Here is a 16679-nt window from a genome sequence, read left to right on the forward strand (position 1 = left end):
GTATGCTAACAATTCTACCAGCTCACTGCCTTAATAATAATAATAATAATCCTTTCTGCTATAGGCACAAGATCTGAAATTTTGTGAGAGGTGTGTAGTAAATAACATCAACCGCATATGCCCAACCAGTACTTCTTTATCAACCCCGAAAGGATGAAAGGCAAAGTCAACCTCAGCAGAATTTGAACTCAGAGCATAAAGAGTGATGAAATGCCACTAAGCATTTCGTCCAACATCCTAATGATTCTGCCAGGTTACTGTCTTAATAATAATAATTCTAATGCCTCAATAGTGTTTCCAAAAGCTGAGTTTTTATCTGTTTGTACCAGAGTTCTAGGTTAAAAAAAAAAAACCTCTCTAGGCTTACTTTTAATCGCAATTAAATCTTTTAGAATGAAAATTAATATCCCACCACCTACTCTGTACTCGAATGTGTAGGCACTGAAATTAATAATAATAAAAGCAACAGAAGTAAATATCATTAAATAAAGGTTCTACAATGTTTAGTAGAGACCCAACATAATGGATCACTTGAAGCAGTGATATTTAGGGATTAAAATAACAGAAGGAGACTGTACATGGGTTTCATTGAGTAAAAGGTTCATTAAGCTCTTTAACTAAATTGTTGAATAGATCAGTAAGATTAATTGACCCCAGAGGGGTTTCTTGAGATTAAGTAGTCATTACAAACCATGTGAAAGGCAGAACAAAGATAACACTTTAGGTATTGAAGACTCAAAGCTAGTTAGTACAGAAAGGAACAGGAGAGAGAGAGAGAGAGAGAGGTTACACGTAAGAGTGTGTGAAAATGTGAACACACACAAACACATATATATATCATCATCATCATTTAACGTCCGCTTTCCATGCTAGCAATGGGTTGGGCGATTTGACTGAGGACTGGTGAAACCGGATGGCAACACCAGGCTCCAATCTAATTTGGCAGAGTTTCTATAGTTGGATGCCCTTCCTAACGCCAACCACTCAGAGAGTGTAGTGGGTGCTTTTACGTGTCACCCGCACAAAGGCCAGTCAGGCGGTACTGGCAACGGCCACGCTCAAAAATGGTGTCTTTTATGTGCCACCCACACAAGAGCCAAAACATGGGCATGGTCAAGTGATAGAAGCAAGTAAAAGTAAAAGTATATGTGTATATATATATACATATATATATATATATATATATATATATATATATATATATATATATATAGAGAGAGAGAGAGAGAGAGAGAGAGAGAGAGAGAGATTATATTAATTTATTTTCTATGCTAGTATGGGTGGGCAGGGGTTTTTTGTTTTGTTGAAGCAACTGATTTTACAGTGAAGCCCTACCTATCATTGTCTAATCACATGTGAAGCAGGAATGGAACATTTTCCGTCAGGTGAAATAGGTTTGAACTCATAACCATATACTCTTAGACTTCAGCAGCTTAACCTCATGATTACTGTTTCTTGTAGCAGTTTAATAGAACTGAACTAAAAATTCATGTCCTTAACATTAAGAGCAATTTAGGGACTTGTGGGTCCCCAAAAAAGTAGTTTTAAGAAACCTACAAATATCTGTGGATGCAGAAATAGCTATGTGTTTAAAAAAGCTTACATTGTAAATATGTGATATCAGGTTCAATCCCACTGCAAAGTACCGAGACTGTGAGTGATATTGGATCAAGGGAAATCCATTGGATATACCTGATGCGTCATCATCTCAAGCTATCTTTTCACTCACAACATTCTGGGAAGCCCTGTCCTTCCTTCCCAAAGCCATGAAATAAAAAAAACAAAATAAGACCAGATAGCTGGTTACAGGCATATTCATAAATAGGTGATTGTGTATGAAAATCTAATCTAATCTAAATAAAATGAAAATGTTTCAAAATACTGTTGGGTTGACTAAAAACTGCCAAGCGAACAATGGCACAGGAGATAATGGCACTGGAGAAAGACTAGTTCAATTGGAAAAGTTTGCTATTCAAGGGAAAGTCTGAGTAGATTCTTGGTATTAGAAAAATGAATAACTGGTTTCGTTTGGAATCATTTGAAAATATCCCCTTGTAGATGAGAAATATGACAAATACACAAATGATTAAATACAATACTTTCTTGCCTAAATGTATATGTGTGTATGTGTGTGTTGAATGCCAGTCTTACATAGTAAATTACTAAACATTGCTGAATAAAATCATATCTTTTTAACATAATAAATTGATAAATAAAAGAACAGATAGAGATGTAAAAGACAGAGCAATTATTAGACAAATATAAATTACATTCCTTGCATGTGTATGTATGTTTATTTTAACCACCATATACATACATACCTATACACACACACTCTGATGGTCTACTGCTATTATTTATAAAGTTAAGTGATGATAGCGGTGGCAGAGAGGACAATCTTCAACATCCACGCCTCCCTCTCATCCTCCATGAGAAGAAGAAAAAAAAAAAAAAGAAGAAATTCCAGCAATAGAAGGATATTGTTGAACACTGGTGAGAAGGGGTGGTGGTGGTGGTTTCTAAGAGAAAACATTTACAATATTATAAGAACAGATCCTGAGTCCGAAAAAAGATGCCTTGCTACAATCTCCAAGAAAGAAGAAAGAAAAATAATTCTGCATTGAAAACGGTCATTCTTAAAAATTTGGAAACGTGTATTTGAGAGTGTAGTGTGTGTGTATGTGTGTGCATGTGTGAATGTGCCTACAGAAACACATAAATGGTACTAATGTTGTTTGGATTTAAGAACAGTAAGGAGTGTGTGTGTGTGTGTGTGGCAAGAGGGGGAGGAGAAATTTTAATTTCAAGATGCAAAAATAAAAAAGTTGCTGTTATTTTTCTTCCTTTTTGCCGAAGAAGTTAAGTGTCTGGTGTCAACTGATAAAAGTACAAATGCAATTAACCAATTAATTAGAAAGAAAGGAAGGAACAGATTTATTTGCTTGCTTGCTTGTTTGTTTGTTTGTTTGTTACCCTTTTTTCTTTCACCTCTTACTTCTCTTACGCAATGAATTCAATGACAAATAATAACTAAAAATAAAATAAAATAAAATAAATAAATTTTAAAAAAAAACAGAAAAATAATAAGCCCACATCAAGTAAATTATTGGTTAGTTTAGTTAAACTTTAGTACAAAGTAAAGTAAAAATAAAATTGTAATGAAATCAGCAGGCAACACAATTAGAAAAAGTACAATTCTTCTTCTGTATATAAAATAATAATAATGATCCTTTCTACTCATAGGCATAAAGCCTAGAATTCCAAGGGTGGGGCTGATTAATTACATCGAGCCCAGTGTTCAACTGGTACTTATTTCGTAGATCCTGAAAGGATGAAAGGCAAAGTCAACCTCGGCAGAATTTGAACTCAGAATGTAAAGCCAGATGGAAATGCCGCTAAACATTTTGTCTAGCATCGTAACGATTCTGCCAGCTCACTGCCATATCATTATTATTTTTATTAATAATAATAATAATAATAATAATGATAAAAGAGGTAATAATACTATTTTTAAAAAATACCAACGAAAAGTGTTGGAAAAGGAGAAAGGAACAAAAAAAAAAATATTTATAATTATCAACTAATAAATATACGTTTACATACAAAGAAAAAGATATTTATCTACATTAAAATGTTAAAAAAATAAATTTTTTTTTAAAAATGAATTCTAAAATTACATCATAAAGACAGGGGTGGGGGAGGGGGGAAGAATGAAAGCAAAATGCTAAATAGTTAAAAAAAAAAAAAATTTCTGTTTCTTCCTTTCATGTTTTCTTTTTATTATTTAATTTTTTTTTTTTTTTCAGTTTCCACCATGTTATTTAAAAATTTTTTTTTCCCCAGTGATTGTGGAGAAGGGGAATTTTGTGTGAGTGTGTATTTATGTGTAAGTAAATATATTTTAGGGAAATTAGTTAGTTCTCAATGGAAACTGAAGTTAAAAAAAAAATCCTGCAGCAGTATTCTTTTTTTTTTTACACGAGAAAAAAAAAATACAAAAAAAACTGGGGTGGTGGTGGTCAGATGTGTGAAATTATACGAGCAAAGTGTGAAATAAAATTGTTTAATTAATTAATAGTCGGTTTCACAATAGACCAAAATATAAAGGTATTGTTATTATGAATGTGACTGTTTTTTTGTTTGTTTGTTTGTTGTTTATCTTTTAATAAAAGACAAAAAAAAAATTGGTGAAGATTATCTTTGAAAATTATTTTGGTTTTGTTGGTTTTTTTGTTGCTTCTTTTCCCTTTACCTTCGAGGGGGCATACATGTGTGTGTGAGAGAGAGAGAGAGAGAGAGGGGGGGGAGCGTTTCATTTTATTCTTTAAAAAAAAAAAATTTCTTCTTCATAAAGAGAAAAAAAAAAAAAAAAATTTTCTCCAACATTGCCCCCCCTCATTCTTTCAGCCTTTTCAACCCCTCTCAAATATTAAATGATTCGATCATTTGGGTAGGTAGGTTGGTGGGTCGTAGGGAAGTAGGGGAGCGGGGGCTAGATAGGGAAACATTTAGAGAGGGTATCAGGTGATTAACATTAAAAACAGCAGCTCTGAAATTCGAAATGGGGGAGTGAGAGGGAGGACAAAAAGCCTTACTCTTTTACTGGTTCCAGCCAGTGGGAGGGAGAGCAGCTGCAGCCCCTAGTTTTTAAAAATCTTTTCTTTTATTATTTCTTTATCATCAACAATAATCTTCGTTTACTTTTTTCATCGGTTTTTTTCCCCCCCACACACTGTCCCATAAATATGAAATTGTAAAAAAATTTTCAACGAATCGAAAGAAATAAAAAATAATCGTTTCTAATACAGGGCACAAGGCCAGAAATGTAGGGAAGAGAAAAGGGTCAGTTGGTTAAATCAATCAACCCCAGTATATTGACTGGTACTTTTTTTTTATCAACCCGTCGAAGGATGAATGGCTAAGTTGACCTCGGTGGGATTTGAACTCAAAACATAAAGAGCCATAACAAAATAATACCACAAGGCATTTTGTCAATGCTCTAATGATTCTGCCAATCAAATAATAATAATAATATTATTAATAATGATAATAATAATGACTGTCGAAAAAAAAAAAAAGGTCATTTTTTTTTTTTTTTAAATTCCTTTCCTAAACTTTAGGATCTGAATGCTGATGAGGTTGATGATGATGATGATGGAAATGCACATGTTGATGATGGTGATGACCATGGGGATGGTGGTGTTGATGCTGCTGCTGCTGCTGCTGCTGCTGCTGGTTATGATGCTGGTGATGGTGGTCAGTGTGGTTTTCGGCACCGGTACCGACACCGACTTTCAACATTTCTTGAGACAGGGGTTGGGGTATCGATGCAGCAGTTGTCGTAACTCGAGATGATGTGTCCTGATGCTGATGGATGTGGTGATGGTGCTGCTGCTGCTGTTGTTGCTGCTGCTGCTGCAGTGGTTGTTGTTTTTGCTGTGGTTGCTGTTTTTGCTGTGGTTGCTGCTGTAATTGAATTTTTTGCTGCTGCTGCTGTTGGTGCTGTGGCTGTTGTTTTTGTTGCTGTTGCAATTGTTGATGATGATGATGATGATGATGTTGCTGCTGCTGCTGCTGCGGTTGAGGTTGCTGCTGCTGCTGTTGCAATTGAGGTTTGTGTTGATGTTGGTGTTGCTGCTGTGCCTGGAGCAGTTGATGCTTGTGCTGCTGTTGCTGCGGTTGTTGCACAGGATGATGATGATGATGAAAGTGTTGTGGCACAAGGGTTGGCGTCGTGGCCAAAGTAGGGGCCTCGCTGAGGGAACTGCTGTCATCACCTTCTGCTTTGTGGGTCTTCACATGCTGTGCCAGTGTATCGGGATGGTCAAATTCTTGACCGCAGAAGCTACATTTGCAGTCGTTGTCACTCTGATGAGTGCGGACATGGTCAGTGAGATGGCTACTGCGGGCAAAGGCTTTACCGCAGTAAACACATTTGTAGGGTTTCTCGCCAGTGTGCGTACGTACGTGCACGGTGAGGTCGCACGCATGCAGAAACGTCTTGCCGCAGTAGTCACACTTGTGCACCTTATCAGTGGTATGAGACTTAATGTGTGCAGTGAGATGCGAATTGACGATGAACGTTTTGCTGCAGAAGCAGCATTTGTAAGGCTTATCTCCGGTGTGCATCCTTATGTGTATAGTCAAATTACTATTCACTGCAAATGTTTTTCCACAGTACTCACACTTATACGGCTTGTCTCCACTATGGGTACGTTTGTGTTGGGTGAGGTTGCTACGACGAGTAAAGGACTTGGTGCAAATGTCACATGGGAAGCTCTTCTTCTCGCTTGTTGTTGTAGTTACTACAGGGCTGCTAATTTGGCCTATTATATTACCAGAACTGTCTCGCTGCACTGCATCGTTGAGAGCGCTGCCGTCTTTACCAACACCATTGTCTGCATGATTGTTCAAACGGGAGTGACTGTTTTCGGACATGTCCTTTATTGGCACAGCTTCTGGGTGCGCAGACTTCACATGCGAATCAAGCTCCCCCGTAGTGACAAACTTTCTAGGGCACTTTTGACATTCAAAGCAACGGCCCTTGTTGTGGCCGTCCATGTGTGAAATGAGTAGGTTGCGTTTGGTAAACTCTACATTACAAATATCACATTTATAAGGTTTGTCATTGGCATGAGTTTCCATATGAGCATTGTAGTTGTTTTCCAAGGCATATAGTTTCCCGCAAGTCTCGCATTTGAACGGCTTTCTGCCAATATGTGTGCGCATGTGGTCACTGAGGTTACTGTTCCTGGTGAATGCTTTGCCACAGAAGTCACACTTGAATCTTTTCTCAACAGTATGGGACTTCACGTGACTTGCCAGGGCTGAGCTATCGCTAAATGTCTTACCACACTGTTGGCATAAATAAGGCTTACCACCTGAATGAACTCGCATATGCAGCGCGAGGTCATCGGTACTTGCAAAACTCATGTTGCAGTACTCACAAGCTCGAGCTGCTTTATGATTATGGCCGTGACTGGCTGTATGGTTAACACCAGAGACGATGGTTTTGTCCTTCTGATCTACCGAAGAATCGTCATTCTCCTGGTACTGATAATCATGCTTTCCATTTGGAATACTGAACTCATCATAACCATAGTCAGACTGATCTCCATGTTCGTAGAGACTCTCTCGTCTTGCCATTTCATATAGAGACGATATTTCATTCTGTGGTAAATAGTAGTGGGTCTGTTGGTATAAAAAGGAATCGGATACGTGGCCATTATGAGTAGCTGTTTGGTAGGTTGAAAAATCTCCATTACCCCCGAAAGGCATCAGGGAATCTTCATCATCTTGGTCAATGCACTCACTTGAAGGTGGTTCTTCAATGAGTACATGCACGGGGAAGTTGTACTTCAAATCCTGACCGCCGCTGTCCACGATAACAGCTGAAGCAGTATCGAATTCAGACATGATGCTAGGGGAAGGGAATGGTAACTTTGAAGGGTTGAAGATGTTAAAATATTAGATTTGTTAACTGCTCCTTCTGTCAGATTCAGAGACTTCAGTGTTTAATGGCAGCCTGCAATTAAAAAGAAGAAGAAAAAAAGGTAAAGTATATAAGCAAAGCTAGATACACAGACAAAAAGAAAAACAAACACAAAAAAAAACAACAGATTTTTAAAAAAGTAAAATCATAATTAACTAACTGATCCTCCTGTATTTTCTTTTATTCAAAGCCAGGAACTTTTCAGCACCCACTTGCACAATGTTAATCATCCAATCAAAGTCCATGGAAAACAGATGTTAAACAATGATGATGATGAATAATGATGAGGCTGTTTTATTGTATTCTTCGTTATTTTAGAAATTAACTGAAAAAAAAATAATGTATCGCAACAGAAATATGGTCACAAAAGGATGAAAGGAAAGCTTTTCATTGGATTCTGAGAGTACTACACTCTCTGAGTGGTTGGCGTTAGGAAGGGCATCCAGCTGTAGAAACTCTGCCAAATCAGATTGGAGGCTGGTGTTGCCATCCGGTTTCACCAGTCCTCAGTCAAATCGTCCAACCCATGCTAGCATGGAAAGCAGATGTTAAACAATGATGATGATGAATGAGAAAGCTAAGTGATGTCAAATGAAATATAATTGTTATTGTTACTTTGGTTTTGTATGGTGGAAATGATGGTTGTGCTGTTGTTTAATCCTAGGCTAACTTTATTGAAACAAACCTACATCAAAGGTGGTCCAGTCATGATCATACCAGCTTATTGTGTTCAGATGTCTCTAGGTCTAGATTTATCCAATGTTATTCCTTTTTTGTAACCCTGTAGGATGTGAGGAGGGAGATTCGGGTGCTATATCTTGCATGTCAAGCAACACCAGAGGATTGCAGTACCAAAGGTCAACCTACCATTGGCAGTGAATCTGTGATAAATTTAATGTAAACTGTGGCTATTCACCAAGATTCTGCCATCAACAATTTTCCCTTCGTTGACTGCTTTGGCGTAAAATTGCGATGTTACCTTTATTAGTAGTCTTAGGTACAAGCAGTTGAATATACATTTATTAATGACTCATTAAGGATCCATGTGATTAAAGCATCTGTATATATTTCTGAGTTCGTAGTTTATAGATTTTTTGAGAAAGAGAGAGACAGAGAGATGGGGGTGGGGGGTGCATTGATTAGATGAAGTATGCAGTATTTTTATGATTCTGTCTGCTTTGAATGGTTTCTGGTGGCTGGTTTTATTGAAATGATTAATGAGAATGTCTGTTTGTTAGATGTTAGATGCAGCAACATTGGCACCAAACTGTATCAGCCATTGTCCTTTTCAATGGCATGAAACAAGATTTGCATGGATGGGCAACTGCTTGTTCTCTGTGGAAAACTGCCGAGGTCTGCACTTTGGAAAGGGAACTTTCTAGGTGGAAGTCTATGATCTCACAAAGCAATAATAAAATATGTGGCACATGGAAGGAGGAAGTACAGGGGATGACAAAGGAACAAACAGATAAACTGCAAAAAAAACACACACAATGGACGTAGGCTTGCTCAACCCCTCATCAGTTGTCAACCAAGTATCAACACAATTTTGACACCTGATAATATTGTTTAATTTGGCAGGTATCATGATATATCATATATTCCCTGGCAACACAAGCTACCAAGGTATATATGAGCAGATATGAAAAACAAACACAAACAGAAAAAATAAGACAAGAACAATAAGTTAAAAAAGAAACAAACAAACAAAAAATGACATCTCTAGACTGAACAGTAAAGATACACACACACATATATATGCATACAGCAGTCCTGGATGTATGTCATTACCACACCATATAATGTTATGTAGTTACCATAGGAATTGCTTATGCTACTAATTACCTTGTACAGCATTTTACTATTGAGTCTATAAAAATATATCTGAATGGTGACATCTGCACAATGAAAATAACTTGAGTCATTAATTAATATTATTGTTTATATTTTAATGTAACTCAATATACTTTCGCTGTTTAATGCTTATAATCATTAAAAGTGCTTCCACCTACATAAACTCATTCATTCACTCGTTCATTCTGTTGTCCATCATCATTATCATTTAACATCCACTTTTCTATGCTTGCATAGATCGGACAGAATTTGTTGAGGTAGATTTTCTATGGCTAGGTGCCCTTTCTATCATTAACTCTCATCTGTTTTCAAGTACAATAATATTTCTCCATGGCCAGATATTTTTTTTTTTCACATTTAAAACTATAACGAAACGTTTAGACAAAAGGTACATACACAAATACATACATATGTAGATATATAAGACAGGATTCTTTCAGCTTCCACCTACCAAATCCACTCACAAGGCCTTAGACAGGCCAGAGCTATTGTAGAAGATACTTACTCAAGGCACTGCACAGTGGGACTGAACCCAACATCACAATGATAGGGAAGCAAGCTTCTTAACCACAAAGCCATGCCTGATCCTACTAGGACAGATATGAAATATGTCCTGTCTTCTGCCTTCTGCCAGTATATAGAGATTATCATGGAATATTGTATTGAATCCAAACCTTTCTCTCATAAACCCTTAAAGGTAACATATCCTCCAGCATAATAATTCTCTCCACATCATAAAACGTTGTGCATGCACGTAAAATACCGCTGCCGCCACCACAACCATCATCAGTTTAAGGTCCATTTTTTTTCATGCTTGCAGAGTTTACTAAATCTTACCCATTTCCAAGCAAGGTAGTATTTCCCCCTTAGCCAGATATATCTTCACAGAATATTAGAAATGAATGGCATTCGTTTACAACAATCACATAATGTCAAGACAAGGAGACACAAGCATATACATACACATGCACACACAATGTATGTATGGCTGGTCCGGGGCTACAGACATTTGCCCAAGGTACCATGCATTGGGATTGAACCAAAAACCATGTAGATGGGAAGCATATGTCTTAACCACACAGCCATGCCTATGCCTAAAATAAACTCTAAACTAAATAACTCATGAATCAATGAGGGAAACTCTAGGGAGTTGCACAATTTGCTAGATTTGGCAGCCACATTTCCACCAAATAACACTCTTATCATCTTGGGAAAGAAGGACATGTTGAATGATCTAATCCGCTATACACTGACCAAAGATAAAAAAGATGGAATAGTCATGGACGGAATGTCATTGATCATGCAGGTCTGCTCAATCAAGGCAAGTATGTAGACTAGACAACTTAAATATTCTATCAGTTCAACTGATAGAAACCCTGCAGTTACTGCCCAAACTACTTGTAAGTAACTAAACATTAATATCAAACCAGAACACTATTACATCCAGTCAATTCAACAAGGGAACCTCTATGAGGTCATTTGGCCTGCTAGAAATAGCAACCAAATTTCCGTTAAATCACAACCATCATAAAAGAAGGAAGGACATATTGAACAATGAAGTCCCAGATACACAAAAAGATGAGTTGGATCAATGCTAACCAAATGCTAAATAACAATAATTAAATCCAGTGAAGATAAATGAAAAAGCAATTTCTTCCGTAAGCCTAAAAAAACACTGGAATACCGATTACAATACACAAAATATAATACATATTTAGATTCATCGGATAAAATATTGGGTGGGGGGACTTAAGAAGCTTTAATAATGAGCATTTTACAGAAACACTGCAAAGAGAAAAAGAAAAAAAAAACACCAGACACTTGCATACTTAAGTCTTTTTTGCAAACTACAGGATTCCATAAAGCTAGTATATGAGAGACTGGGAAATCTGTTTATTCACAGAAACTAATTGACCTAAAGTATGTAGAAATTTCTATGACCTTCTCACAGATTCAGTGAACTGTCTAGATTAGCTAAACAGGAAATAAATCACTAACTGATAGCTCAATACGTAATCTAGTTGGTCATTTTTGCCTCTTCACACATTATGGACTATGAAATATACTAATTACATAACCACTGGCATCTAATAAAATATTATCGAGTTCTTTTCACTGGACGCAAGGCCAATAATTTGTAGAGAATCAAAAGTAGTATGTTTTCCATACAATCTCTAAATGTTTGTGAACAGATGCCTCTGTCTCTGGAACATCCTCTGAGTGAGATAGGAAGAAGACAGGCTTAAACAAAACCTTGTGAGAACAGACAAATCAGAAACCTACTGACATCCAGACCAAAAGGAACAAATGGCGTTGGATGGGTCACACTCTACAGAAATTTATTTCCAACATGCTCCACTGGGTGAGTGATGTCAGAGTGCATGCACAACAGAGCATAAATGATTTAAGAGGAAAACTAGGTATAAATGGTACCAGATGTTGTGTACAAGAGAGAAGACTGTGCTGGTTTGGTCATGTGATGTGTATGGATGAGGACAGCTGCATAAAGAAGTGCCAAGTTCTAATTGTAGAGGGTACCTGTAGAAGGGGTAGATAGACCCAGGAAGACATGGGACAAGGTGAGAAAGGATCTTTGGACACTGGTCCTCACTGAGGAAATGAAAAAGAGTGGGAGATGTGGTGATTTGCACCTGAATAAAGTGGGGCAGTCTCATTTCAATATCCCACAATTCCCGTCACTTCATGAAAATCTCCAAAAATTCCAGAACACTACTACAACAATATACAAAAAACATCATTTCTCTCACTTGACCCCGACAAACAAAACCCGTACATACAGAAAAAGGTGTAATATCAACAGTGCTAGTAGTTCAAAACATGGTGTTGGGATGCACATCACCAATTCACTAATAATTGGTAGAGGTACAGCAATTGTTATGTACTGATCAAGTCCACTGAACCTACCTCCCCTGTAGCTATCAAGAGAATCTGCAGGGAGATAAAAAATGGAATGGACACTGGAAAAAGTGCAACATGTACAGACTAACATGCTGCACGCCATGACTCATCACTGTTTATGGAAGTGTCCACTGTGGTCTTCTGCTATGCAGAGACATGGTACAACATGAGAAATGGATCTGTAGGTTGTTATGCTTATTTATTCACATTGTTTTTAATTATTCATGCATTATTTTGTAGCTTCAAGATTTCAATGACAAAACTGTTTAATTTTAGAATGACATTGCAGGTTATGTGCGGCCGGTTTAAATGCTAAAGGGTTAAGCTATCAAAATATATAAATTGAGCTATCCTAATTTGTGATTGCTTTATAAAGCAACTGATTTGGAAAGGAAGCTAGCATTGTCTTCTCTGAGGATTGGACAACAAACAGTGTAATGATTTGTCACTTCTCTCCTATCTTCTTTTTTCTGTACGTTAATAGTATAGAAAAGTGTTTACATTGTTAGATATTGAGACAAGGTAAGTTAGATCAGGTCTTCACAGATTAGGCCTCACAAATGAGATGGGATGACATGGTATTAAGGTGCACATATGACAAACTCATTCAAACCATTGGTGCTAATTTGCAAAAAAATGTTTGAACAACTCGTAACACAAAGAAACAGAATGAAATTTGTAACGTATTTAACTGAGCATTTTATGCTTCCCACCACTCCCCTGGAATGATAATAAATGAATTTTAATAGAGACACAAAGACACAAATTTGTGAGGAGTGTTATAGTTGCATAAATTGAACCCAGTTCCACCACCATCACCAGCACCATAGCTCTTTTGAGTACTTTGTAACCTCAGCTTAAATTGTCTGTAACAATGATGCAAATAATTTTGCCATAGGCAGTCCCTAGCCTGGTTGAGAGAGGAGGGTGATGGGCACAGAGTTAGTAGCCCTGTACTATCTTTTCTACACTGTTACTGAAACACCAACAAGAGGACAAATGAAAACTAGTCCTGCTAAGGGGAGGTAGTTTTCAGAGACTGCATATGAAGAAACATGGTGAAAGCCAAAAGGAAGCACTGATGGCTGCTGCAACCCATTGCCAGACATTGAGATAGATGAGGATCTCTTGTTGGCGCTCTATGCTCTAAGTGGAGTTAAAGGATTAAGAAGAATGATGTAAACTCTTTCCCAAGGTCTATGCTATTTCTGTTTTTTTTTTATTAGTCTACTACAAGGTCCAATGTCCTGGTCTAGTACTTTAAGGGTCAGAAAGGACAAAAGACAAAGTTGACCTTGGAGCACAAAAAGCCAAAGCACATACTCACAAGGCATTTAATCTGGATGCTGAACTGATTCTCATAATTTGCAGGAGGACACAGGTGCAGGTCTTCAGGTCTCTGGTTCTCCCTATCTTGCTCTACAGCTGCGAGACTTGGACACAATCCAGAGCCCTTAGAGATCACTTGAACACCTGACCTGACCTGTACTCCTTCCCTCAAGAATGAAAAGCTACACTGACCTCACTAGAAACTGAACTCAGAATTTAAGTAATGTAGCTAAATACTGTTTAGCATTTTGTTAATCATTCTACTGATTGTCACTTCAGTCCATTTAATCAATAATAATAATAGCATAAGTATTTAGTACTAGGACAAGTTATTTAGAAAATTCTTTGTTTCAGACAGAAATATTAGTCTGATATTTGTGTCTAAAACTAAGTTTTCTAAATAACCTCCCTCACACTAAATACGAGACAGAGCTATCAGAATTTCTAAATACCATTGCCAGTTGTGTATATTAAAAAAGAAAAAGAAAACAATATAAACTATCAAACATGTATGGTTTGGACTGGTGCCAAAAAGTCAAACAGACCAAATAGAGGTAATGATATGTAACGATGAGTGAGATGTAAGTACTAAATTATCATATATCTTTAGCAACACACAAAGCAAGGTTATCATCGCGCATTTATACATCCTTCAAGGTCACAATCGATAAACAGGTCGTTTAAAAGATTACTTTCTGCTGAAGATTTCAGGTTTCAATTCCTGATGACGAATATGAACAGAAGCTCCTTTACAGGATCAGATCATTAAGGAGCCAGCATTGTGATCAGTCATCATAATTTTATTCCACTATAGGCATAGATGCCAATTGTAGAGGCACCTGGCTTAATGGTTAGGGGGTCAGGCTCATGATAGTAAGATTGTGGATTTGATACCTGGGCCAGGTGATGCATTGTTTTCTTAACAAAACACTTAATTTTACATTGCTCCAGTCCACTCAGCAGGTAAAAACGGAGAGGGGAGGCTGATATACATGGGCAACTGCTAGTATTCCATAAACAACCTTGCCTGGACTTGTGCTTCGGAGGGTAACTTTCTAGGTGCAACCCAATGGTCATTCATGACCAAAAGCAGTTTTTACCCTTTAGCCTTTTACTCACCTCTTATAACCAGATGATTTAGGGTTGAGTCCCACTGCATGGCAGCTTGGGTGAGTGTCTTCTACTATAGCCCTAAGCCACCCAGACACCCCATCAATACTATTTTATCGCCTTTCAGCTCCACCCAATCATTCTCACCCTCTCTTTAAAACAGCAATAACCATGTAGATCCTCAACAGTAAGAAACCTTTTCTGCCCTGACCCATTCTCACATACTCTAACATGCTCACCACTATATGTACCACTGGTGGTTCATCACAATCTTCACAAAATCAGCATGTGCATGCACCACCAGTGGTATGTTTTCATAATTTGAGAAAATATTTCATTCTGTATTTTTGGCATGGTTTTGAGGATATTTAAATAGCATGAGCGCCAAATATTAAAGCTTAATTATGAAATATTGTAAAATTGCAAAAAAAAACAAAACAAAACAATTACATTTCCTTGTAAATAAACAGCATGCAGCATGACCAGAAATACATCTTTTTTTAACTTCTACTCAGCTCAGTGGTTAGTGTCAGGCTCACAATCATGAGGTAGTAAGTTCAACTAAAAATACATGGCATCACTGATAAGTTCCTGTAACGGGCCTTGATGTTTTTATGCATTAATCCCTCGTCTAACAAAAAATCTTGCAAGTTTCATTGTCACCATACTACTGGCAGTACAAAAAAAAAAACAAAACAAGTACACACTGTAAGGCAGTTGACATTAGGAAGGACATCTGGCAGTAGAAACCACACCACAGTAGACAATGAACTGGAGCACAACGCAGTCCATGGACCCATTGGATTCTGTCAAATTGTCCAACCCATGCCAGCACAGAACATGGGCATATGATTATGATGGGGATGATATGCATAGTTGTAAAATAGTAACAATTTTTGTTGTATTTAATTCTTTTTGTCCTGCAAATAATTAATATTCTAATTTTAATTACTGAAGTTTAAAGTACAAAATAATAATACCCCCACCCCATCACCCGCCACCGAGAATAAAAGAAAACTGTTTTCATATTTTCCTAGCATTCAATAGTGAAGTTTAAATGTGAAGCTGAACTAGTATTAGCATGTCCTATCGAGTGAATGACTCAGGCCACACATACATTATTAGTAATATACAAAGATATCAATAGTTTCCAATGGTCCATTGTTCTGTGACAAAACCAAAGATTTCATCAATGGAAACTGTGCATGTACACACGTGCACACACACCTGACCTACCACAACTAATACATGTCAAGAAAATTTACTTCCCTTTCATTTGTTAAAGTTACCCACATTAGAATGAATTTTAAATAGAATATTTAAAATTTAAAAGGTGTAAAGCACTTTTGATGGAAATTAATGAACAATCATATGATCCCATATGACTGAGTTGACAACTTTGCTGTTTCAAACGAAAGAATGCCATAAAACAACTTCCTTTGGCACACACACACACACTAGGTAAAACTTCTGTATAAACCTTGTTATTTCTTGCTGTGTGCATGCACAAAATTACAGCTCAAATCCAATTGAAATTACCTTTTTCTATTCTGTAATTTGTATTTGTGGTGAGTGTATTTAAAAACCTGATCTTCAATATAAACTTAAAAGGAAGTTTTCTCAGAAATCCTGTCCTTTACCTGTTGTTTCTAGCATATCCAAGATGACATTTGCACCCCCACCTTATTTTTTTCTTCCTAAATTTCTTCCAATTCCTATGTTTCCGATGGAGGAGATTAGGATTTCGCAATGTTTTAATTTTCTCCTGTCCCACCCCAATTTCTTCATATTTTTACTTTTCTCTAAATTTTTTATTGGTAATCCACAGAGAGTATGAATCTTCCTTTTTTCTTAAAGAAACACTAAAATCTCCTTCCCAAACATCCATCCATATCGCCTCACCACTTTCAAAAAGCTACAAATTCCCAATGTTTCACTTTTAGCTTTTTGGAAAGTGGGGAAGTTTCTTCAGAAA

General features: G+C 37.0%; 1 protein-coding gene across 3 annotated transcripts in view; it reads right to left on the reverse strand.

Annotated features, from left to right (window-relative positions):
- Positions 1-3754: 3754 nt before the first annotated feature.
- The window catches only part of LOC106872146 (uncharacterized), a 35220-nt gene continuing 22295 nt past the window's right edge, over positions 3755-16679 (reverse strand). For all 3 annotated transcript variants that reach the window (XM_089338055.1, XM_052975119.2, XM_052975118.2), the window contains exon 2: positions 3755-7525. In XM_089338055.1, coding sequence (XP_089194181.1) covers positions 5110-7416 — 2307 coding nt within the window. In that variant the 5' untranslated portion in view covers positions 7417-7525 and the 3' untranslated portion in view covers positions 3755-5109. The remainder of the gene's footprint in view (positions 7526-16679) is intronic.

Source organism: Octopus bimaculoides, chromosome 20 (assembly GCF_046866305.1).
Source record: "Octopus bimaculoides isolate indiv1 chromosome 20, ASM4686630v1, whole genome shotgun sequence".
Taxonomy (NCBI): Eukaryota; Metazoa; Mollusca; class Cephalopoda; order Octopoda; family Octopodidae; genus Octopus; species Octopus bimaculoides.